General features: G+C 45.2%; 1 protein-coding gene and 1 long non-coding RNA gene across 3 annotated transcripts in view; one reads left to right on the top strand and one right to left on the bottom strand.

The window, feature by feature from the left end:
• The window catches only part of ERN1 (endoplasmic reticulum to nucleus signaling 1), an 82,679-nt gene that overhangs the window by 45,978 nt on the left and 11,596 nt on the right, over positions 1–25,105 (bottom strand). For both annotated transcript variants that reach the window (XM_086356939.1, XM_086356940.1), the window contains exon 2: positions 7,027–7,147. In XM_086356939.1, coding sequence (XP_086213065.1) covers positions 7,027–7,147 — 121 coding nt within the window. The remainder of the gene's footprint in view (positions 1–7,026; positions 7,148–25,105) is intronic.
• LOC147351355 (uncharacterized) lies at positions 15,487–24,861 on the top strand. The gene is made up of 2 exons (XR_015147442.1): positions 15,487–15,619; positions 18,647–24,861. It is a non-coding gene; the product is annotated as an uncharacterized LOC147351355 (long non-coding RNA).

The raw sequence follows: 25,105 nt of genomic DNA, 5'->3' as shown, positions 1-25,105 counted from the left end.
AATCTGTGCCCTAAACTCCCATGAAAGTTGTCAGGTCCAAGTTGTAGGGCAGCAAGTCTAAAAGTTTCCTCAAGGTTCAGCTTTCATGACAAGAGCGTTTTAAAATAGATCTCTGCTCAGAAGCTCTTAAAATCCACAGTGAAATTCCAAATTTTATCAGAACTAGGGGGAGGATGTCATAAGCTTGCTTTCAGGGTAATCTCTACAAGGGGCTTCCCTGGTGGCTCAGCAGTAAAGAACCCACCTGCCAGAGCAGGAGACTTGGGTTTGAACCCTGGGTCGGGAAGCTCCCCTGGAGAAGGGAATGGCAACCCTCCCCCCTATTCTTGTCTGGAGAATCCCATGGACAGAGGAGCCTGGTGGGCTACAGTCCACAGGGTCACAAAAGAGTCAGATATGACTTAGCAACCACACAATGACAATCTCTGCAAGTCACCAAATGTCATGTTTGATGAAGAGAATCCTGTAGAAATACCAACATAATCTGAAAAACCAGCCATGGTACCAAAGGCTGTCGAATTCTAAGGTCTCACTCATCCTTGCCTTGGCGGAAGTAACTCAGGCCGAAAAACACACCCTGCTACAACCAACCGTGAAGGAATTCAAGCTATAACCAAATGTGAAGGAGGACAAGACGACTTAGTGCTTGGGACTCTGCCCCAGTGCCTCTCAGGATGTCACTAACTTCACAGAGTTCAGTTCTGGAGCGATGAGAGTGTTCACCCAAAGGCAAGTAAGAGGATGGTAAATAAGTCACAGCCCAAACTGGCCTTTTATTCTCAGCTTCAGTATTCACAACTGTATTCCGAAACACACCAAGCAACGCTGCAGAGAATGCCCACGGGAGCTGAAATCTATGCTACTGTGTGCGACAATCACTATTTTTTTTTTGGCCATGCTGCATAGCATATGGGATCTTAGTTTCTTAACCAAGGATCGAATCTGAGTCCCTTGCAATGGAAACACTGAGTCTTAACCGCTGGACCACCAGGAACGTCCCATGACCACTATTTCCAAGAGCCCTTCCATGCCATGAGACATATTGCTCCGAGGCAAACCCCAGGCATGTGGGAGGGACGTGAATGGGGGCACAGATACACGAGGCTGTGCACCAGCTGGTGATGGGTACAAGAGTGTTCATTAGATCATCATCTCTTTGTCTGTGTATGTTTAGACTCTCTTGATAAAAATCAATACACTCAAAAAAAGAAAATACTTTTTCAAGAGACTCAAAAGCAGAAAAGCTTCTCTCACAGCCCCTCTCAGAAACTTAATTTTTATCCTCCAAAACAATGGAGAACAAATAAACACTTTTCTGTGCTTCAGCAATTAGGGAAAGGCAGTGATGGCATATCTTAAGCCTAGAAAATTCCTTAAGAGAAAATAGATTAGAACTACTAACGAAACATCGCCCCCTTTCCCAACCTCCCTTCTCTTGAGTGTCACACAGAGTTTTCTCTCAAGCCTCTGAGGGTGGCTCACTGACACTCCAGGGCAACACGAACCCTGCCTGAAGAACAGGAGAGAAAACCAACTGCAGAAAGTCATGAAAAGCCACGTGCAGCTCAAGATCAGAAACTGGAACTGGAAACTTCCGTGATGACGGATCCTGGGGAGGCAAAGCCCGCCTCGCCCACTTCTCCCTGGGGCCTGAGCTGGCACTGGGTGTCTTAGAAGTTTACTGAGACCCCCTCCTTCAAGGAGTTAGAAATCCACTAGGAGGACAAACATAGCCAAAAGTTCACAGGAAGCAGGAAGTGCCTGTACAGAGGCTTCAGCGAGCTCCTCTGGAGCCTGATGAGGGAGGGGTTCACCCTGCAGCAGCAGTCCAGGAGGTGAGCTGTGAAGGGGTCTTAATGGATGGAAGGGGGCCTGGGCAACACTGCGGGCCGCTGGTGGGGAGAGGCCATAAGCAAAGGCCCCGTGTCTCCAAGAGCTGGTGGCAACGGGCAGCTGAGGCTGGAGAGGTGGGTGACAGCCCGACTGTGAAGGGGCTGACAGGTGTGATCAGGAGCTTCGACCTCACTCTGGGGCCCGGTGCTTCTCCAGCTGACTGTGGGGAAGGGCCAACTGTTGATAAGTCCAACCCCCCAGGAATGAGGCTTCCGCTCCCTTTGGTACTTCTCTCCTCGTGGGCGAGGAACACGGGCGGGCAGACCAACGCGGAGTAGCACCATGATGGACAACATGCCTTTCAGCAGAGGTGCAGCATGGTCTGGGTAGTCGCTTCAGAGGGTGTGTCCACCGGCCGCGTGCTGGGTGATGGGGGAGCGTGAGGCGGGAAGCGGGGATGGTGGTCAGCAAGCTGTGCATGGATCCAGGAAGTACACGTTGAGAGCTGGGCTAAGACACTGGCAAGGGGCACCAGGAGGAGGGGTCAGGTTTGGGAGACCCTCCATGAGTCCATGTGGCGGGACTGGGTGACCAAGGGGCAGAGCATCACTCTTTTCTAGCCTGGGTGGCCCATAACTGTCAGCACAGATAGGAACTACGAACAGAGGCACAGGGTTGGAAATTCACAGGAGAAGATGTTCTTCAGGCTTCAAATAACTAATTTTGTTTTTAATCCTTCCCTCGTAAGAAATTCCCAATATTAATCATTTAGGGGGCATCTCAGGAGTTTGGACCTCTCTGGCTACAAGGGTAGCATATTTCTATAGTTAGTAAAGAATGGTTCTAAGGACTTCCCTGGTGGTTCCGTGGCTAAGACTCCACACTCCCAGTGTAGGGGGCCTGGGTTCGATCCCTGGTCAGGGGACTAGATCCCACACGCTGGAACTAAGAGCTCTAATGCTGAAACTAAAAGATGCTGTGTGCCACAACTAAGACCCCAAGCAGCCAAATAAATAAATGTTTGTTTTTTTAAAGATATGGTTCTAAATTAGACCTAGTCCTCTGGACCTGTTACAGGAAAGGAGATGGAAGGGAATGGGAGTGGGTTTGCTACAGAACCATCTGCAGTTTGATGAAGATTTGAGTGTCAGACTCACCAGCCATGGCAATACCAAAGAGAGTCCTTTATCTCCACCAGGCCAAGGCAAGCTTTGTGAAACGAATCTAACCCAGAACATGACAGCAACATTCTCGGTTTGAGTCTGGGCTGGGAGTGCAGAAATGAAACACACTCAGTCATGTTCAGTGGTGAAATTTCAGAGACAGACAGTGGTGCTGCTGCAGTTACAAAATCACAGCTTATTGGGATCACACCTACGGGAAAATGCCAGGACTCAAATCTGTTTCCGAAAACAAACAGAACTTGTTTTCTGTACTAAGTGGAGTTTGCTGCTGTGATGTGAGAAATCTCCATTTCTGGGAACAGCAACACATGTTTGGTTGAGGAACAAAAGCACCTGCCAAAATCATTCTGTGGATAGAAATTAAAAAAAAAAAAAAAACACTCCCAGTTTCTCGGTCCCTGAAAAAAGTAAACAGTTAGGAAACCACAAAATGGAATAATAGGTAAGTGTTCTGCAGAACCCCAGTTTGATGACTTAGAGGTGTCTGTTTGCATCAGCAAGTTTCTTGCATTTCAATCTGACTCACCGTGGCCACTCAGGCCCAAGCCCATAACCTCCCCTGCCTGGACTGGTGCAGTAGCCTCCACAGCTCTTATTGCCACCGTGTACTTTATCTCCTTATCTGATTCCCCCATAGAACGAAAGCTCCATGAGGGCAAGGATTCTGCTGTATTTTCAGGGTCTAGAAGAGTAGCTGGATACATTTATTAATCTACTTATGTATTGTTGCTGTTGTTTTCTATTGTCTCCCAGAGCTTGCTCAAATTCACCTCCATTGAGTCAGTAAAGCTATCTAACCATCTCATCCTCTGCTGCTCCCTTCTCCTTTTGCCTTCCATCTTTCCCAGCATCGGGGTTGGAAAACCAAAGAGTTGGCTCTTAACGTCAGGTGGCCAATATACTGGAGCTTCAGCTTCAGTCCTTTCAATGAATATTCAGGGTTGATTTCCTTTAGAAGTGATGGGCTTGATCTCCTTGCCATCCAAGGGACTCTCAAGAGTCTTCTCCAACACCACAATTCGAAAGCATCAGTTCTTCAGTGCTCAGCCTTCTTTATGGTCCAACTCTCACAGCCATACAAGACTACTGGAAAAACCATAGCTTTGACTACATGGAATTTTGTCAGCAAAGTGATGTCACTTGCTTTTTAATACTGTCTAGGTTTGTCATATCTTTCCTTCCATGGAGCAAGCACCTTTTAATCTCATGGCTGTAGTCACCATCCGCAGTGATGTTAGAGCCCAAGAAAAGAAAATCTGTCACTGCTTCCATGTTTTCCCCTTCTATTTGCCATGAAAAGATGGGACCAGATGTCATGATCTTAGGGTTTTTTTTCATTTACATATTAATGGTTTTGAAATCTTTAGTTATAATTGCAAAATTAAAATTAAATTTAAAATTCAGGGTCTCTATATGTTACCATCTTTAATCTTTGTATAAAAATATACAGAGAGCGAAGTAATTCCCTGGTGGTCCAGTGGTTAAGACTCCATGCTTCCTCTGCAGACGGAATGGGTTCACTCCCTGATTGGGGACCTAAGATCCCATAAGCTACACAGCCAAAAAAAAAAAAAAAGGCGGGGGGTGGCTACCAATACTAGCCAGGGCTGAATTTAGCTAAAATCAGCCAATTTATTCTCAGAAAAACGATGAGACTTAGAATATAACTGAAATTTCACTGAATTAAATCAAACTGAATTTCATTACTTGAAATTCTTAGGTCTTAATCAACTTTCTCTAATTCTGCCCGCATGTGTCTTTTAACTCCTGCCTGCTCTGCCTACCTAACCAGTTGCTGGGTTCCCCGATTCTACTTCTGGCAGGCCTCCCATCCTTCCTCTTCCCTTTCCCTTCCTCAGGTCTGCCTCTGTCTCTAGTCGCACACACTGCTGCTGGATTAATTTGGAAGCGGCAACACCTGTTGAGTCACTCACCTGCTCAGGCGTGTCAATGGCTCCCAACTTCCTGGTCCCTCAAGTACAAATGCCTCAGAGCTGCCACAGGCCTCAACATCCCCTCTGTCTGCCTCCCTCCACCTCCATCGCTAAGCCCCTCCCAAACCAGACCTGTCCCCACACCCCAGATGGTGCCTTTGTTCCCGGCCAGGCTTCCACCCGACTGCAGTGTGATGCATCCTCCAAGGCTCAGCTCCGCACACGGAGCCTTTCCCGGCCCAGCTGGAACAGCTTCCTAGCACCTCTCTGCGGTGGTTACAAGGCTGCTTCCCTGCTGAACTTCTGTGTGCTTGTCAGGTCTCCCTCCCGACGGTGGGCTCCTTGAGGGTAGGGGCTGTCTTTTTCCTCTTTGTGCCCCATACAGTAGCTTTCACAGATAGAGTTTCGAGTTCTCTAAACTTGCATTAAACTTAAAAGGAGACAAGGGACTTCCCTGGTGGTCCAGTGGCTGAGAATCCGCCTGCCAACGCAGGGGACACAGGTTCCATCCGTGGAAATTAAGATCACACATGCCGCGGGGCCGCTAAGCCCGTGCACCACCGTAAAAGGCCCCACGTGCCACAACCAAGACCCGAGGTAGCTAAACAAATATTTTTAAAGTATCTTTAAAAAATAAACAAACAAATAAGTAAAAGGAGGCAGGTTCTTTCAGCTCTAAATTACAGGAGAGAACAGATTGTCTCTTATGTTTGGCTAAGCAACAAACAAGGCAGGGCACGGTTTTGCTGGCTATAGGCAAGGCTACTTGCAGAAATTAAGACTTGGAGATCGATCTAAAAAAATACACGCAGGGAAAAAGCAAAGCAGAAGAATGAAGTGGCTTGGGGGCAAAGATGTCGTGCCTGGGAATACTGAAACTGAGGGACCAGCCCTCATATTTAACAGCAAAAATATTTATCTCAATCCTTTTGTGACTTGTTGATTTTCATCTCTGGACAAAATCAGACATTCTGAAATATAAAGAACGCTGCTTAAACATGAAAGCACACATAATATTCGGAGAGCCTGTAATATACTGCCAACACTGGGCTCTCCCATCTTGCTGTGGGCTCTCGCTCCTGAGGGACCTGGTCCTTTCCATCACTTAAAGTCCTTGCTGATCCAAGCTGGCCCGGACAGGTGAGGCAGGGCAGTCTGTGGTTACCTACCTGCCAGCATCTGCGGATGGCAACCTGGTTTGCTGCTGAATGGACAAGATGGTGTGTGACCTTCTGATATGTGCTAATATATTTCCAACTAAAAACACTGTTTTGGAACATTTTATTAATGAAGGAAAAACATTTGCTGTGTTCAAGAGAATACTGAGTCATGGCTTAGTGATGAAAGAGAACATACCAGTCAGACCTGAATTTATGGCCAAAGGAGAATTACGATAGGATGGAATAAAAGAGATGACTCTGAAAGCCCCCAATCCTGGGATTTGCCTGGCTTTTATCCAGGAAGATTACTTTGGGAACTGAATACGATTCCCAGCTGTAGGGAGTCCATGCTGCCCACCATCACCAGGAACACAAGATCATAAATGGAAGCTTGGTAGAGTAAATGAGAAACAGCCTCTGCCTTCCACTTCCCTCAATGTACAGAGCTAATAAAGTGACTGACTTGGATGAATGTCAAATCCTGCAGCCCTCAGCCATTCTAGCCTCTATAAAAACAAAATGAGTAATTTGAGGTTAGAGAAGATAGCTTCTTATGATTACAAGACTCTAATCATTAGAACTTAAAAAAAATTAATGTAGCATGTCTTTGTAAAGACCAACCAGCCAGAACTATTCATAGAAAAGCCTAGAGCCATTTATACACAAAATCTAGACAACTGTGAAAAAAATAATAATAATAAAAAAGATAAAGCTTGTCTCAACTGATGCCCTGAGTGGATAATCACAATTTGAGTTATAAACATACCCTTTGTGTACACTTCATCTCTTCTCTTTGACTGTTATCCTTTTTTAGTTTATTAAAATCATGTATAACTGTTTCTCTCTTTTTCTGGAATGTTTCCTTGGAAGCAGCTGAGCAAATGTCCATGTCACCCCAGGACAAATCCCAATTACCTTCCTTTAAAGTCCATTTGATGGAGCCTGTCCTCTTGCTGACGGCATGCAGACTTCCATCCAATGTGGACACAAACAGCAAGGTTTCAGGAAGTGTCACAGTGCTGGGACTCCCAAAACCCTGCAGTGAGAGGTAGAAGAATCGATGTGGTCAATATGATTCTTCATCTTGGGTGTGCACAACCACCGACCAGCCCCTCCCGTACCCGAAAAGTTATCCTTCTAAGATCTACCACGTCACAGATGAAGAAACTGAAGTTGACGAGCTGAAGTTCCCATCAAGGGCATGTGTCTGGACAACAGCTGGTTTAGGACTAGAACCAGACCGCCTTATTCTATCTAAGCAGCAGTCCTTCCCACACAAGGGTTGATGACCTAACATGTCAGGGACGGGGGACTCTGAAATAGTCCAAGGCCAGCCTCCACTGAAACAGATGGGGAAAGTATGTATGCCAGCTTTGAGTTCCTTCTCTTGGTTATATTTTACTTTCTGAAACCTGGTTATCTTGCAAGACTCCATGCTAAAGTAGAATGCCAACACACCGACACACATTTTAAAAGGCAAGGAATCCGGCTCAGTGGTAAAGAATCCACCTGCAACACGGGAGACTTGGGTTCTATCCCTGAGTCGGGAAGATCCCCTGGAGAAAGGAATGGCAACCCACTCCAGTATTCTTGCCTGGGAAACCCCATGGACAGAGAAGCCTGGTGGGCTATAGTTCATGGGGTTGCAAAAGAGTCGGACACAACTTAGCGACTCAACAACAAACAACAACAAGGAATTTGGGGGAAATATTTAAAGCAAAATAGGAAAAACAGCTCTCATTATACAAAGAGTTTATATAATATAGTAAACACCAAGATTTTGAGAGAGACATATCATAAAAGAAAATGTATGACTCAGGGAGTTCAACTTGGTGCTCTGTGACAACCTAGAGGGATGAGATGGGGAGGGAGGTTGAAGAGGGAGGGGACGCATGTATACTTATGATTGATTCATGCTGATGTATGGCAGAAACCAACACAATATTGTAAAGCAATTATCCTCCAATTAAAAATAATTTTTAAAAAATTCACCGTAATAACCCAAATTATTCTTCATGAAATAAAAATACAATTTAAATTAAAATGTACCTTTTATCTTTAATGAATTTGAAAAATATTCTACAGAAAATAACCAAAGGTAGTGAAATTCACTTTCTCATCCACTATTGATTGGCAATGAAAATTATAAGTTAGTGCAATATTTCTGGAAAGCATAAAAGTATTCATGCTTTTGACTCTGTAGTTCCTCTTCTACATCCTAAAGAAGTTAAGTCCAGCTATGGGAAAAGCTCTTTGCACAATGATACTCATCAAAACCCATTTATAAACACACAAAAAACAGGAAAGACCTGAACACTTCTAAATGGCTGAAACAAATTAGGACACAAACAGTCAATGGAATACTGCTGCTGCTAAGTCGCTTCAGTCGTGTCCGACTCTGTGTGATCCCATAGACGGCAGCCCACCAGGCTCCCCCATCCCTGGGATTCTCCAGGCAAGAACACTGGAGTGGTGCCATTTCCTTCTCCAATGCATGAAAGTGAAAAGTGAAAGCGAAGTCCCTCAGTCATGTCCGACTCCTAGCGACCCCATGGACTACAGCCCACCAGGCTCCTCCGTCCATGGGATTTTCCAGGCAAGAGTACTGGAGTGGGGTGCCATTGCCCAATGGAATATTACGTATCATTAAAATGGCCCTTGGAAGAATCTACAATACAGAGGAAAACTTGTATGTGTTGTCACATGAAAACTATAGAATACAAAATTTAATGTACGCTGTGGTTATAATTAACTGGACAGTTTTGTTTTTTTTTTTTTTTGCTTGCCTGTCCTCTAGGTTTGCTAGGAACTGTACACTCATCCACATGGTTTCCATGGGAGTGTGTGTGTGTGTGTGCACGCACACGCACAAGCAGGCAATAGCTGGTACGGTTTCCTAGGATAACTCCCTTCTGAAGTCTGGGTCCACTCAGCAAAACCATCTGTAATGAGATTTTCTCTTCTTTGTCACTGTACTGTCACATCAATCAGCTGGTTCCTGCAAGTCTTGAATTAAAAACAGGCCAATACAACTTGCTTACACTGCGACAGTTTAAATTTTGGCACAGATGCTTTTTTTAAAATACAGTATGGCTAGCTTTTAGCACGAAACATAAAGACTGTGCATGGGAGCCTGACCCCCGAAATACCTGGTCACTCTTGGTAAAAGCCAGGATGACACTAATTAATCTCCTAAAACAGATGGCTCTCTCCAGGGCAGCCTGAGCTGGTGGGACAAACACTCCAGTGCCTGCATTCCTTTTCCAATGTGAAGACCCCCAGGCAAAGGGGCCAAGCAGCTGCCAGAACCTCCTCTACCTCTTGCCTGTGTGTGGCCTGCAGAGGAGAAGCCCCGCCCTCCACTTTGCCCAGGGCAAGGGCCCCTTACCTGGGATGAGTGAAATAACTGCAAGCCTTACAATTCCTGCTGAATCTACTCTCCAGGTTAAGGCTGAGAAGAACCTGTTTTTAACTCCACTTCTGCAAGTAGGAGATCAGTCTCAGCACAACCTGGCTAGGAAAACAGAAGCCCCGACGTGGTGGCTGCCCTGGGTGGAATCCAAAGTCTTGTACACCAATTGTCTAAAATTATTTTGGACCATGGGGCATGAATGGTGACTAGAATCATCTGGACCTGCTCACACCTGAACACATACCACCTGGAGCACCTGGCCTGGAGAACAGCAGCCCTGTGATGACCACTGAGGCTGGAGCTACCTGGGACCCCAGGCAAGGGGCTACCTCCACTGACAAGGGGAATGAATGGGTCTGCGACTTGATGTGGGGTGGCGGGATTAAGTTAGGTGGGGGTAGTGAGAAGGTCGACCAAATGAAATGGGAACGTGTATGCATATCTGGGGGCCAACAGGTGGGAACCCCCTCCCTCTGTCACACAGTTCCCCTGGGAACAACCATTCTTAGGTCTTGGGAATCATGTCAGAAGCAGGTTGAACAATTTGGGTGGCTGAAGTACTAAGAAATTAAACTCAGAAAAAAGAAAAGGGAATTAAACTCAGGAGGTTTCTGTGAATATGTTTTCCTCCATGTGGAAAAAGCTGGATGAGAGAGAGACAGATAAAGACGGAAAGAAGGTTGAGAAGAAACAGGGCAGAAAAGCTGGGATTAAGACCCTGGCCTCCAACACTTCTCAGGCCTGGCCAACCCCTGAGCTTGGGCCCAGGGACACCTGGCCCGTGCAGTCAACTCCCCTGTTTGCTTAAGCTTGTTAGAGCTAAGTTTCTGTCCCTCGAAACTGAGACAGTCCTAAATACACACACACACACACCCACACACACAAGTATTTTCAATATATCTATAGAAAAAAAATGTAAAATTATAGCCCTAGTTTTTTCTCCTTTATTTTCTAAATTTTCTATAATATGATCATAAAAAGGAAATGGATAAGTTAGCAGGTGGAAGAGAAGCTGGGATTTAAAGGACCTTCAGCAAGCCCCTAAATTCCAGAAGCTCTTTCCACCTCAGGGTTATTAGGTAACCCAATCACCTTTGATCATTGAAATCCACCAAATAAGGGACAGAAGTTTAGAAACACAAAGGTCTCCCGGTCAGAGAGTGTACATCCAGAGGACAGAAGAGTTTCACTGTAACTAAAGCCTAAAGCCTACAGTACAACTATAATTAACTAAATGCCCCCAAATACATCTCATCACAGTCTTAATACTAAAAGGGGCCAATATTTACTAAAATATATCAGTGCTGCTCCACTATTGGCATGGAAATGAAAACCAGCTGCTTTGTCTGAGCATCTTGGAAACCACAGGAAGAGCAATTGTCCATGGTTGGTTGGTGACTCGAAATAAAACACTCATCACATAACTAACATGGTCTTCAAAAATCTCAGAAAGGCCAGGTTTGGCTGGAGGTCGAATTTAGCAACTGAGAATACTGAATTAATCACAATGTCCACAGTGACATCACAAACCCCATCACACCAGACAGATTTTTCTCTTCTTTGACGCTCTTGACAGTTTCAAATTAGAAAGAGACACTCTGAGCAGCATTAGTCTCTCATGAGGCAACTTAATATCACAAAATCTCTGCCTTTTTCTTCTCCTGGCATTTCTTAAAGCATTAAAATGCTTGCCCTCAGCTACAGCTGCTATCTGTTGTTGTTGTAGTTCAGTCACTAAGTCGTGTCGACTCTGCGACCCCATGGACTGCAACACACCAGGCACCTCTGCCCTTCACTATCTCCCAGAGTTTACGCAAATTCGTGTCCATTGAGTCGGTGATGCCATCCAACCATCTCCTCTTCTGTCCCTACCTTCTCTTCCTGCCCTAAATCTTTCCTAGCACCCAGGTCTTTTCCAGTGAGTCGGCTCTTCACATTGGGTGGCCAAAGTACTGGAGCTTCAACTTCAGCATCAGTCCTTCCAATGAATATTCAGGGTTGATTTCCTTTAGGATTGACTGGTTTGATTTCCTCACTGTCCAAGGGACTCTCAAGAAACTTCTCCAGCACCACAATTCGAATGCATCAATTCTTCCGTGCTCAGCTTTATTTATGGTTCAACTCTCACATCCATACATGACTACTGGAAAAACTATAGCTTTGACCACATGGACTTTTGTCGGCAAAGTGGTAAGTTGCTGTAACTCACGTGAATGCAATAAGCAACTAAATTCTGTGTGTGATACTGAGCACAGGTGAGAACTACGTGTCTGTGAAACATTTAAAAACACTGCTTCACGATGATCTTGCATATCACCTTCACCCTGTTGGTGTTCCATTTTCCCTGCAATGGATAAAAGGGCTTCAGGCCCCAGAGCTACACACACTGGTTTCCAGAGAGCCTGAGAGCAGAAAGAAAAGGTCTGATCCTGCCAATCAGCCTGGGATCTGCCTCGTTTTTCAAACTAGTGGGTTATATACTCCTGGCTTCATTGGTGACTCCTAAAAAAGTAATTGCAGTGACATGGTAGAGGCCGTGGCGGGTAATCTAGTCTAGTCTAAAATGAGACATCCATTAGCTAATTGGAAGTCTGGCCCTCTCACATGAGGTGACCCTGACATAGCAACTCTGGAAATGCCCCGTCTGAGGACCAGAGAGCTGGGCAATTTGGGCCAGATGATGCTGGGGAAATGTGTGCCTGTAAAAACAGCTTATTTCACTTAGGTTGATTCCGTTGTTAAAATCCAGCCCTCACTGTTGCTTGGCTCGGCCAGGGCTGCCTCCTGTGAAAACGTAATTCCTGGGCTGGATCCTCACGTTCAATTTTATTATAAAGCAAGATTAAAATGTACCACTTGCTTTGCATTTCCCACAAAAGACATGAACGCAGCTACCAACTGCTCATACAGAGATAAGTAAAAGGTAGTTAAATCTCCAACAATCTCATTTTCTAATATTCTAAATTCAGCTAATTGTCAGCTGCTCCTGCATTAATGAACTCAAATGTTTATATTTCAGGCAAGAAAAAAAAGTCTTTCCTAAAACAAGCTCTGGAATAACTTTGTTTAGTACAGACAGAAGGGACTGTCCGTATAAACATTCACAAATCAAGTGTTTAGGTAGCACAAAAACAAATGAAACAGCCTCTAACACACCTTTTTTTAAGATTAAAAAAAATATATATTTATTTATTTGGCTGCATCGGGTCCGGCTGCAGTCGAGACACGTGGGATCTAGTTCCCTGACGAGGGTTCGAACCCCGGCCACCTGCGCTGGATGTGTGGATTCTTAGCCACTGGACCACCAGGCAAGTCCCCTTTTTTTGATGTGCACCATTTTTAAGTCTTTACTGAACTTGTTATAATATTGCTTCTGTTTTATGTTTTAGTTTTTTGATCACTAGGCATGTGGGGGTCTCAGCTTCCCAACCAAGGATCAAATCCTCATCCCCCAGCACTGGCAGGCAAAGTGTGGGCCACCAGGGAAGTCCCAAACCTACCAGTTTCTGAACTAGAACTTGGGACGGGTCAGGCCAGAGGCAGCTCCCCGGTGGCTGGAGAAGAGCCCACAAAGCTGGGATCTGGTTGCAGTTGCCAGGCTACCACTGACAAGGCTACTCCCCTGCACCCTCCCTCTGGCCCCTGGATGAACAGCAGGAAGCACACCACATGCTGCTCTAAGATTCAGAACACAGGGCAGCCCCCATGCTTCCCCGTTAGGGTTTTCCAAGAGGCTGCATTTTCCAAAGAAACACAATTCTTAAATTTCAGACACATATTTCAAGAACCAGCCCACGGTTTAACAGACTACCTAATAACAATGGTCAGAAACAAGATCAATAAAGTTGGCACAGACCTTTCATCTTGAAGTCAGAGGGAAGAAGTGGGGCCATGCACACACGTGTCTGACACCCCAATTTCCAAGGTGATCTATACATGATACTATAGTATCGGTTCTATCCCCAAACTAGTGAGTCCTTGTTGTTTAGTTGCTAAGTCATGTCAGACTCTTTTCTGAACCCATGAGTTGTCCATGGGATTTTCCAGGCAAGAATACTGGAGTGGGTTGCCATTTCCTTCTCCAAGGGATTCTCAGGAACCCAGGAAACGAGCCCACAGCTCCTGCTGTGTCTCCTGTATTGCAGGCAGGTTCTTTACAGTTGAGCCACCAGGGGAGACCACAAAAAAAAAAAAAAAAAAAGAGGATGTGCACACTGTGAACAAGAGAGCCATACACGTCTCAGGTGGCATGCAAACTGATCAGGCCTAACCCAAACGTCCATCTCCAAAAGCTCAACTTATAGGCACTTTCCTGTGAAACGTTTCCCATTCTTGCCTCCACTCCAACAGACCAAACCATTTATAATAATTAGAATACAATAATCTGGCTAATTACAAAATGGTATTTTTCTTTTAGGAGTACCACATTGATTTCCAGGATTTGCTGAGAGGTGGGGTTTTTTGCTTGTCGGCGTTTTTTTTTTAACTAATTTTTTCCTGCATGGTTATTGGATTACTGTTACATTACATAATCCTCACTTTTAGTTTTACTTAGTTAATTTCTATCTGAAAGACACAAAGGCCAAGTCCTTAAAAAGCATAATTTTAATTTGGAAAATAGTTTAAAATGTGACAGTTCACTACCTTGGTAGTATATATTTTAAGGCACAATAAATCCATAAAACTTTTAAATAAAGACATGGATATATTGCTTATGCATGCTTGAGGTATAAGCAGAGATTAAAGGGTGATTCCAAATGTTCTAAGTTATTCTTGTGGAATATTTTTACTAGTTTTCAAGCCCAAGCCCCATATAGAAAGAGTCTAATGATTGTGTCTTTGAACATACATACTCTCCCTGGTATAAAGAATCTGCCTGCAATGCAGTAGACACAGGTTTGATCCCTGCTTGGGGAAGATTCTCCTGGAGAAGGAAATGGCTACCCACTCCAGTATTCTTGCCTGGGAAACCCCCTGGACAAAGGAGCCTGGTGGGCTCTAGTACATAGGATCGCAGAGTTGGACACAACTGAGTGACTAAACCACCACCACCAAGGTTAAGAAAACCCTTCCACCAAACTGAAGATACAACACTTGTATCAGTCTAGCAAAGATATTGGCATGTGTCCAACAGAAAATCCTTATACAACATCAGTTCAGTCGCTCAGTTGTGTCCAACTCTTTGCGACCCCATGAATCGCAGCACGCCAGGCCTCCCTGTCCATCACCAACTCCTGGAGTTTACTCAAACTCATGTCCATCGACTTGGTGATGCCATCCAGCCATCTCATCCTCTGTCATCCCCTTCTCCTCCTGCCCCCAATCCCTCCCAGCATCAGAGTCTTTTCCAATGAGTCAACTCTTCGCATGAGGTGGCCAAAGTACTGGAGTTTCAGCTTTAGCATCAGTCCTTCCAATGAACACCCAGGACTGATCTCCTTCAGAATGGACTGGTTGGATCTCCTTGCAGTCCAAGGGACTCTCAAGCGTCTTCTCCAGCACCACAGTTCAGAAGCATCAATTCTTTGGCGTTCAGCTTTCTTCACAGTCCAACTCTCACATCCATACATGACCACTGGAAAAACCATAGCCTTGACTAGACGGACCTTTGTTAGCAAAGTAATGTCTCTGCTTTTGAATATGCTATCTAGGTTGGTCATAACTTTCCTTCCAAGGAGTAAGTGTCTCTTAATTTCATGGCTGCAATCACCATCTGCAGTAATTCTGGAGCCCCAAAAATAAGGTCTGACACTGCTTCCACGGTTTCCCCATTTACTTCCCATGAAGTGATAGGACCAGATGCCATGATCTTAGTTTTCTGAATGTTGAGCTTTAAGCCAACCTTTTCACTCTCCTCTTTCACTTTCATCAAGAGGCTCTTTAGCTCCTCTTCACTTTCTGCCATAAGGGTGGTGTCATCTGCATATCTGAGGTTATTGACATTTCTCCTGGCAATCTTAATTCCAGCTTGTGCTTTTGCACCTAAATTCCTGGAACCTATAACTGGCCACCAACAACCATTCTGCCTTGTGCAGTGCAAGGCTCCCTGCCCGGGCTCCAACCCACTGCACAGCAGCCCATAAAGGTAAAAGGAAGGTAAAGTGACTTTTGGTTGGTTGATGAATATCCATTACAGTATTATTAAGACTTAAGACAGGCATGCCAATCCAGGTTCCATGCATGATACAGGATGCTTGGGGCTGGTGCACTGGGATGACCCAGAGGGATGGTATGGGGAGGGAGGTGGGAGGGGGATTCAGGATGGGGAACATGTGTATACCTGTGGCAGATTTATGTTGATGTATAGCAAAACCAATACAATATTGTAAAGTAATTAGCCTCCAATTAAAATAAATAAATTAAAAAAAAAAAGACAGGCATGCGAGTGAAGGAAGGATTCCACAGGAAAGGCTTCCAAGCGCTTATGCTTTTACTACTTAGGACAGGGGAAATCTTGATAACAATTAAGATTGCATGTCACCAAATGTAGAATAATAAATTGCAAATGGACTTAGAATGTGCTAGGGAATCAGAGCTTCTAATTATTAACCTTAGCAATAATGCTTGGAGGTGAGAAGGGCATTGGGTGCCGGGGGATGTGCCAGTGCCAAGGCACCATAAAGAGGACAGAAAATAAGACTTGCACATGTGCGTGTGTGGGTGTGATGGGGGAGATGGTTCCTATGGATAAGAAAGCAGAGGTATGGAAAAATCACAAGTAGACTGGATCCTCCTGTGGGCTATACCCAGCTGAAAGCCACCCAGGATGGGTGAGCTTATTTTGAGAGCTATGGGTAAGACACTTTCTGGCTCGTCATACCAGATCCCAGTTCTATAGAGCTTCCCACCAAAAAAAAAAAAAAAAAAAAGGCGGGGGGAACCTGTGCAATTAAGCAGGAAGTTCCTCAAGACAGTATTATGTAACACAGTCCCTTGGCAGGCCCTAAACGATTAAAAAAAAATACATCTTTGTCTACAATTCTATTTGCAGCCATATTATATACTTCTGGCTACAGACCCCAGCAGAGTCTGGCTCTTTGCAATTCTGGTGGCTTCACAAAACTACTAAGCGGGGTACTGTCATATTTGGCCACATGGTAGAAGACTGTGCCCAGAGATGGCCAAAAAACCACCGAGAATTCTCCAAATCAGCATGCAACTGAAATCAGTGCCCAGTAAATGCCGGCACACACCCATTACATAACAGTCTCCTGTTGAAAAATGAAGCCCACATCATGATCAGTGGAGCAGGCTAGAACAGCAGCTCTTCCTTTGAGGGTATCAGGAAAAGGTCTGATGAGACAGATCCAACCAAGTGTAACAGAGTTTGGCATCTTCTGTTATCCTCTGCTTTCTTATCCATAGGAACCATCTCCCCCATCACACCCACACACGTGCAAGTCTTATTTTCTCTCCTCTTTATGGTGCCTTGGCACATCCCCCGGCACCCAATGCCCTTCTCACCTCCAAGCATTATTGCTAAGGTTAATAACTAGAAGCTCTGACTCCCTCTTCTAATCAAACCCTGCTCCCCACCCCCTGTCTCACTGACATACCTCAATTAAGAGTCAAGTACTCAGTACGGGTTTCCCTTGTGGCTCAGCTGGTAAAGAATCTGCCCATAATGCGGGAGACCTGGGTTTGATCCCTGGGTTGGGAAGATCTGCTAGAGAAGGGAAAGGCTACCCACTCCAGTATTCTGGCCTGGAGAATTCCATGGACTGTATAGTCCATGGGATCGCAGGGAGTCGGACACGACTGGGCGACTTTCACTCACTCAGCTCAAACGTGGAGACTTCTATACAATCATCTGTATACACAGTGACACAGAACATCATTGGGTTTATTCCAATCCAGTAGACGAAGGATGAAGAACGGAATTAAAACACTGGTGATATTAAAGAGACTTTTAATTGTGTCTACGTTTTAATGGTTTCAGTCTAGGATAAAAATCATCCCAAACCCCGACACACTTTGTTTACCTGTGCTTAGATCAGCAATAATCCGTCAACTGTATATATTTCCTTCTAATTAGCCCATCGGCTGCTGTTTCTTGACATCAGGTCAATAAAGGTAACTGTGACATTTGCTTTGGATGGGAGTCAGGTGTCTAACTGGGATGCAGAAAAAGGGCAAGGTTTAACTGAGCAGTGCTGTGTGGTTTCCAAACTCAGCCACTGAGAGAGTTAAACTAGTATTTAACACGCAGCAATTCTTGCGTGTGGTGTAATTAACCACCACCCAATTCTTTGGTGGTCTAGGCTACTCATTTAATGGGTCTGATAAAAGGTTCCTTGTAAGGCCACATGATTTCTGACAGTAAAGGCGTGCTCATTTCACAACAGGTGAAGACACTTTCCCCAACTGGTTCTGGGGCCCCAGGCTAAGTGTCTAAGTTCAAGCAGCTGGCAGCTCCATTTGTCTTCACGGTCCCTCTGTCATCAACTTATATTGACCCCAGGGGAGGAGCAAATATATTTGGGCATGAAAGGTGCTACAGGAAACCCTTTACCACACTGTGGTCAAGGTACCAAGCCCCGTTCTTAGGGTGATAGCGAATCTCTAAAGTTGTTAAGCATTTTGTTAATATTAAAACTAAAACCCAAGGTCTCACCATCATTTAGTGGTTGAGATTTAGAATGCAAGTATCACCATTATTATTACTCAGTCTTCTTCACTGAAGGGAAACAGCAGCAATGCAGGCCTTGTAAAAAACTAAGAATCCTATTAGGCTCACTTACCTTATGGAGCAGCCATCATAAACAAACAAAACCAATAAAAGTCTGATTAGACCATAAGTTCATAAGGGGACTACCAGCTTTACAAAAAGCCAGATTTGATCTATTTGAGTGGCACATTCATCTTCAGTTAAACCTATTAGGAAGTCTTCCTATGAAAACCCCAAGGGGAAAAAAAAAGACTCAATTAGATACCAAATTTTTCAGTCTTAATAACAGCAGTTAATCTGAAACTGTCAATTTTGCTCTTTAAACTTGGTAAGAGATTCCTTTCTACCAGAGACGGACGGAAGGGGTTGAGTAGAAAGTGGATAAATGCTCTAGTTGAATAAACATTATCCATAAACAACTGTATTTATATATTTATGACATAATTGCCACCTAGGCCTGCCAGATGTTGCCAAGCTTTATAACGGAAGTCAAACACTATGAAATCTGCCTGAAGTTGAGCTCCTTGGCCAGATCGACTTTCCCCTAGACAAGAGTCCCCATTGTCTGAAGTACGTCTGAGGATTACCCACTGCCCGGCTGGCCCCATCCACCATGCCACCTTCCTCTCTCCAGTTAGCTGATGGTCCCGGAAATCCACATGGTTCCAGACAATACAGATCAAACAAGCAGGGGCTGTTTACAGCTTCTGGGATATGTAACTTCAGCAACAAAAAGAACTGGAGAAGGTCACCTTACCCCAGCCTCTCAGTTCACAGGAGAGGAGTCAAGGCCCAGAGAGTGAAGTGACTAGCCCAAGGCACCACAGACTGCTAACCAAGACTGGAACCAAGGTCTCTCTGCCTCACCTCCTGGTCCTCTGCACACTGTACCACACTATAATTTCACTGCTTTAAATCACGGTTTTCTGAGAAACACAGGCTTCAATTACTTGAGGCCTGGAGTCCTTTGAGTCTTGCTGGAGATCAACACTGTTCTGATGGGGGAGGGGTTGGGACCTTTCGGATGAGACACCAATTTTGTAATACATATGTACATAGCCACCCAATAGACCAAAAGGCACTGCAAATTATACAGGGTGGGGCCTTAAAAAAAATGTTCTGGATAAAAATTCCTGAGATCCCACTGTAGATCTAAGTGGGCGCGGATAACATCACAGGAAGTCAGAGATCATGGCCTTAGCCACTATAAAAAAAATTCCTGGAATACATTTATCCAGCCCCATTCTGATGGTTCTTAAAAAAAGTGCTCTTTGATGATGATGGTGATGATACAGTGGCCACTGCCCATTCCTTTGATGAAGTGAGTCATTCTTTTAATGGCAGCGCCAAGGAAACGCACATTACTGATTAGCACCCGACGACTCCTTTTGAACACGGAGGACCATTTTAATGATATACGTACAACCATGAGCCTCACGAAGCAAGCCGTGACAGCTTCACTTTGCAGGAATAAGATGCTTGCAAAAATATTGACTTTTTCACAGCAAAGAAAATCCTATAAACAACAAGATCCTACTGTATAGCACAGGGAACTATATTCAATATCCCGTGATAAACCATATTGGAAAAGAATATGAAAAAGAACGTGTGTATATATATGCATATATGTATAACCAAATCACTCTGCTGGTTTGATTAGAAACTAGCACAACACTGTAAATCACCTATCCTTCAACAAAAATAAATTTTAAAATAAATAAAAGAGAAAATCTTATGCCACAGGATTTCCATACTCTCAGCATAGGTTTCTATTTTCTAGGCTCTTCTGGGAGGCAAATATAAACATCCCAGTGCAATTCCCACACATTTGGACAGAGATAGGAAAGAGTCAGAAACTGCTTGTTGGCACAAGCAGACCTAGGGAGTTGTGGTGTGAAAACTGCAGCCCGAGAAACTGGCCGAGTGGAAGGACTGCTGCCTCCTCCGGCGGGCAGGAAACGGGAGCAGGAAAGAATCACCCCAAGAGGACACCACGCCTTCGGGTTCGAGGAAGAAGCCCTTCCAGACACAAAGGAGGACTGAACTCCCTCCGGAGAAGGGAAAAACGGCCATCCAGGGCCGGGAGGGGAGAGGGCACAGGTTCCTAATAGCACATGCTCTGCCGCCAACAGGCTTCATCCGTCAGGCCTCTGCTTTCTCTGGAGGCCATCCAACCTCACTGCCAACTTCTCGGGGCCAGAAGAATGGCTTCCATGGGCAAGTGACCTGTGGGGCAGGGTGGCTAAGCTTCCTACTCTGTTTTTCCTTTGGAAAACTGAGCAAAAACAGTGTCCCATTGAATGCTCGGAGAGCAAAACAAATACGAAGGATGTCAAAGACAAGAGCTACGTAAATATTAGGGAAGACCATTTTATTAAAGAAAACTGGTGCTGGCCAAAGATACCAACAGAGAGTAAACAAAACTCAAAACCTGATTATCCACTCTGTCCCAAACCTCAGGTGCTCCCCATCTTTTGCTCTTGTGGGCAGACAATACAATGTAAGAGCTGGTGGTGACAAGGCAGCAATAATGTAAGAGCTGGTACTGACAATCTAGAATAATCAAGAAAAGCTTAAAATGCTTGGTTTGTGGTATTTAAGAGGGAAGAATAGTATAACTGCTGAAAAGGTGTCCACCCCACAGTTCTAGGGCTGTATTTGAATTACCTGGAAACTCACTTATGCAATAGCCCTCATTTTCTGACGATGCTGAATAGTTCAACATATGTTTGCAATGTTTCATGTTTTGTCCCCGAATAACGTGTCTGCAAGAAGAGCAGTCACTGACTTCTCTGTGCCTTGGTTTTCTCACCTGTAAAATGGGGGACAACAATAACACTGATTTCAAAGCATTGGTGAATTAATATATAATGGGTTAAAATGTGTAAAACTCTTAGTGTATAGTCAGCATCACATAAGTGTCAGCTCTTATGACGATGATTAATTCAGGCTGTGTAAGACTCCAGGAATTTTTTGGGATGACAGAGGATGAGATGGCTGGATGGCATCACTGACTTGATGGACATGAGTTTGAGCATGCTCTGGGAATTGGTGATAGACAGGGAAGCCTGGCATGCTGCAGTCCATGGTGTTGACTGAGCGACTGAACTGAACTGAAGACCCTAGGATCTAATCACAACAATGATCTGATCCCTGCCCTCGTGGCACTTACAGTCTAATAAGGGACCACAGGAGTAAAAAAAAATATTGCACAAACAGAATGGCAAATTGCAGTGAGTGCTATAAGAGGGACATCCCAGGAACCACGAGAGTGTATCAGAAGCCAATCTGGCCTGGTGTTGCGGGGGGCATGGATCACAGTGTCAAATGTTTTTCACAAGGTGTAACAACTGAATGAAGATCTGCAGGAACTGGGAGGTGGGTGGAAAGAAGGGAAAAGTCTCCTGGGCAGAGGAAACAGCCTGTGCAAAGGCCTGGAGACTAAAAATAATTTGCTGGATTTGAGGACCTATCAGGCCAGTGCTGCTGGAGATAGAAAGCAGAGGGGTTACTGGGACAAGGAGGGGCTGGGGAAGCAGACAGAAGGCCAAGGGTGTGGGGACTTCCCTGGAAGTCCAGTGGTTAGGACTCCAAGCTCCCACTGCAGGGGACACGGGTTTGATCCCTAGGCAGGGAAGTAAGAACCCACAAGCCTCACGATGTGGCAAAAAAAAAACAAAACAAAACAGGCTGAGTATGTACTTGCACAGAGTGGGTCACAAAATCCACGTTTTCTTGGTTTCCTGTGTAGCTCACAGAATGAGCAGGAGGGCATGCTGTTCCTAAGGGTGCAAAGCAGACCTGGAAGGGAAAAAACACTCCTCAAAGGTGAAGTGTAAAATAGACCTAACAGTCTGTTCACAGCCCAGATGAGTCTTCCTGGTGTTGTCATTTAGACTAGCGTTGGACTGGTGTTGCTTAGTTGCTTTACAGCTGAACAGGAGCATCACATACCGAAACCTCATGGGAGAGTTTCATAAATGAGACTGTTTTTGTGATGAAATATGGCCCACAGAGCAACCTCATGGCAAGTTCTCCTGCTTTTGAGACCCGTCATCTGAGGCACTTCTCCAGCCAGACCCCAGGCACTGGATCACAGGGCTCCCCTCAGGAGGCCAAGGAGTGACAGGCACCCTCTCCGGTAGGGCTGGGGCAGGGGGCGGGGCTCCTTCTGCAATAACTGCAGTCACTTCCAGGGCTATTTTCTCTACAAGAGGCAGAAATCCAGGGCGGGGAGGTGGGGGCACTAACCTTCCAGGTCATGGTTGAGTCCTGGATCACCGGCTCACATTACTCAGGAGGGTTGGCAAGGACAGGCAGTATTTATCAATTTCTTCCAGGCAGTCCCTGGTTCACGCTTCTTCCTGTTGGCTGACTCCTCTATGTCCAGCTTACTTACTGGTTCGCTTATTTCAACCCCCACCCCCATGCTGGACTCTTCTCTCCTACCGGTAACACAGAAAGAAGGGTCCTGTCTTCCATGAGGTGCTGGAGCCTCGAGGTCTGTAAGACTCCTGCCTTCAAGGGTTTTACCATCTTGCAGAGAAACAGCGCCGTACAGGGGAAAAGATGGCAGGTTCCACAACTGTGCCTCCTGGAAGCTGACCTGGCAGCATGCCCGGGCCCTGCCCAGGGCAGTTCTCTAAGATTCTGAGCCCACATGTCCCTGCTCAGGCCTGCCGCTCACTCTTTGGCCCATCCTGTATTCGTGCAACTCCAAAGCCAGTTAATCCTTAAAACTCCAAGTGAAGGGACTTCCCTGGAGGTCTAGTGGTTAGGACTCTGTGCTTACACTGCAGGGGGAATGGGTTTGATCCCTGGTTAGGGAACTAAGATCCCACATGTTGTGCAGTGCAGTCAAAAATAAAAAATACATGGAACTCTAAGTTAAAAACCCCCAAGGTGTCTCCATGAGCCTGTCAATGCTCAACAGATGTTATTTGGATAAATGAAGCTGAAAGATGAGCCCGGGCACAGGGATGCATGTCCTGGTTTGCGCTCTGAACAAATCATTCAATTTCTCTGGGCGTCAGTTTCCGATTCTCTAAAGAAGACTGGGTTGGGTGTGCCCTTTAGCTCAGAAGTAGGACAATCCAAGGTTTAGCAGGCCCTCACCTCTCCTCATGGTTTACTGTGGATCCTTTTGGTCCCCAGTCAATCAAAACATGACCCAAACCCAAGTAAGAATGAGAGTGTTCAGAAGTCTTGATGCCTTTGAACACAGTCATGAAAGTCCTGGTCTTTCAACACCCCAGTCTCTCTACTTATCTTGAACTATTGCAACACTGAAAATTATAATAGTAATAATCTGATTCACTTTAAGGTTCAGGGTGGGGAAAAGAAACACCACAGAAATGGACTCATATTATGTGGGAGGAGTTGGTGACTCTCAAGTACATGTCCTTGCCATAGACTCTCGAACCAACCATCTCCTAATCTGAAAGGTAGATCTCTATTCTTCTCCAAACCACAAATCCGATAAGTGATTGAACTTCACCCCAGTACCAAAAGCCCCAGAGACTTCCAAGTACTGAACCATCAGATAAAGACGATGCAGGATTGGTGTCAGAAGCAACTGTGGTTTGGTTTCCCAGTTCCAGTACCCAAATTACAGATAAACATGTTCTTAATCTCTCTGTGTAAAGAAAACCATTTTCTTCTTTGCAAAACCAGACCCTGGCAAGTGGAAAATGAACCCTAACAGAGGGACTGGATGAGGTCACTGGAGTGTTTAGAGGAGGTGGGGACTTTGACGTCAGATTCCCTAAACTTGGCTTTATACTGTTCTCGTGGTATTTGAGTTTATCTGGAGATTTTATAAATACATCCACAATAGGTAAAAACTATTTAATTCTGTTTGTAAATACACACATACACACTCACATATATATATATACACACCACATGTGTATTTGAGAACAGAAACATCACAAAAATCAAAGAACTGCTGCCTCTGTCCCCTGAGTCATGGAGGCTTCTGACGTTTTCTTGACAGATTTTTAAATGTTCTCTTCTTATGCTACTGTTAAAAATTGACAACAGTTATACTCAATACCTCATTTTTTTCTCAGGATTTGCAAACATATGTGAGCAGTCAATACCAGTCCTCCTGGGGACTTCCCTGGTGATCTAGTGGTTAAGAATCCATGCTGCCAAAGGAGGAGGTATGAGTTCGAGCCCTGGTCAGAGAACTAAGAGGTCATATACCATGCGGCATGGCCAAAAGCTAAACAAAACAAAACAAAACAATGGAAAACACACCAGTCCTCCTGAAGATTAGATGAGAAATCAACTGGAAGATGAACTGGTATAGGGACTCCAATCCTAAGTAATGTGATGCTACTTAAAGAGCGGGGAGGGCACAGTCGTCAGGAAGGTGCCAGGCTCCCACTGGACCCTACAGGACCACCGAGCCATGGCTGGCAAAAGCACAGCCCTGTGGCAACTTCCAGACCCCTGTCTCCCGTGCTCAGCTCTTTCATTTCTTTCTTTCCACAGGATTTTATCACCTTCGCACAGTCTATGTATTTCGTATTGATCATGCTGCTGTTTCTTGCCTGTCTTCGCCAAGTAGATGGAAGCTTCACGAGGGCAGGAGACTGTGTTGTTCATTAACGTGTCCCAGGCCCCTCAGACAGGGTTGGCATATACAATAAAGCTGGCAGATGAACCGGTGGGATCCACTACGTTCAGGAACTGGGGGGCTTGGAGGCTCGAGGCAGAGGAGCCCCCACCTTCCCCCACCCAGCTAAGAGCGAAGGTGGAACAGTAGAGCTGGGGGACTCGTTCCTTTAACCTAAATGGTGCCTAATTGGAAGATGTTTATAAAGAGGCCCACGAAGAGGTCTCTAGTTCCATGGCCCTGTTTTACAGATGAGGAAATACAGGGGAAATGACTCATTTGCCGAAGTCTC

Source organism: Bos grunniens, chromosome 19, assembly GCF_055505025.1.
Source record: "Bos grunniens cultivar Pamir isolate PY7600 chromosome 19, Bosgru_T2T1.0, whole genome shotgun sequence".
Classification (NCBI taxonomy): Eukaryota; Metazoa; Chordata; class Mammalia; order Artiodactyla; family Bovidae; genus Bos; species Bos grunniens.
The sequence above is the reverse complement of the archived record's forward strand: the minus strand, read 5'-3'. Positions and strand labels throughout refer to the sequence as shown.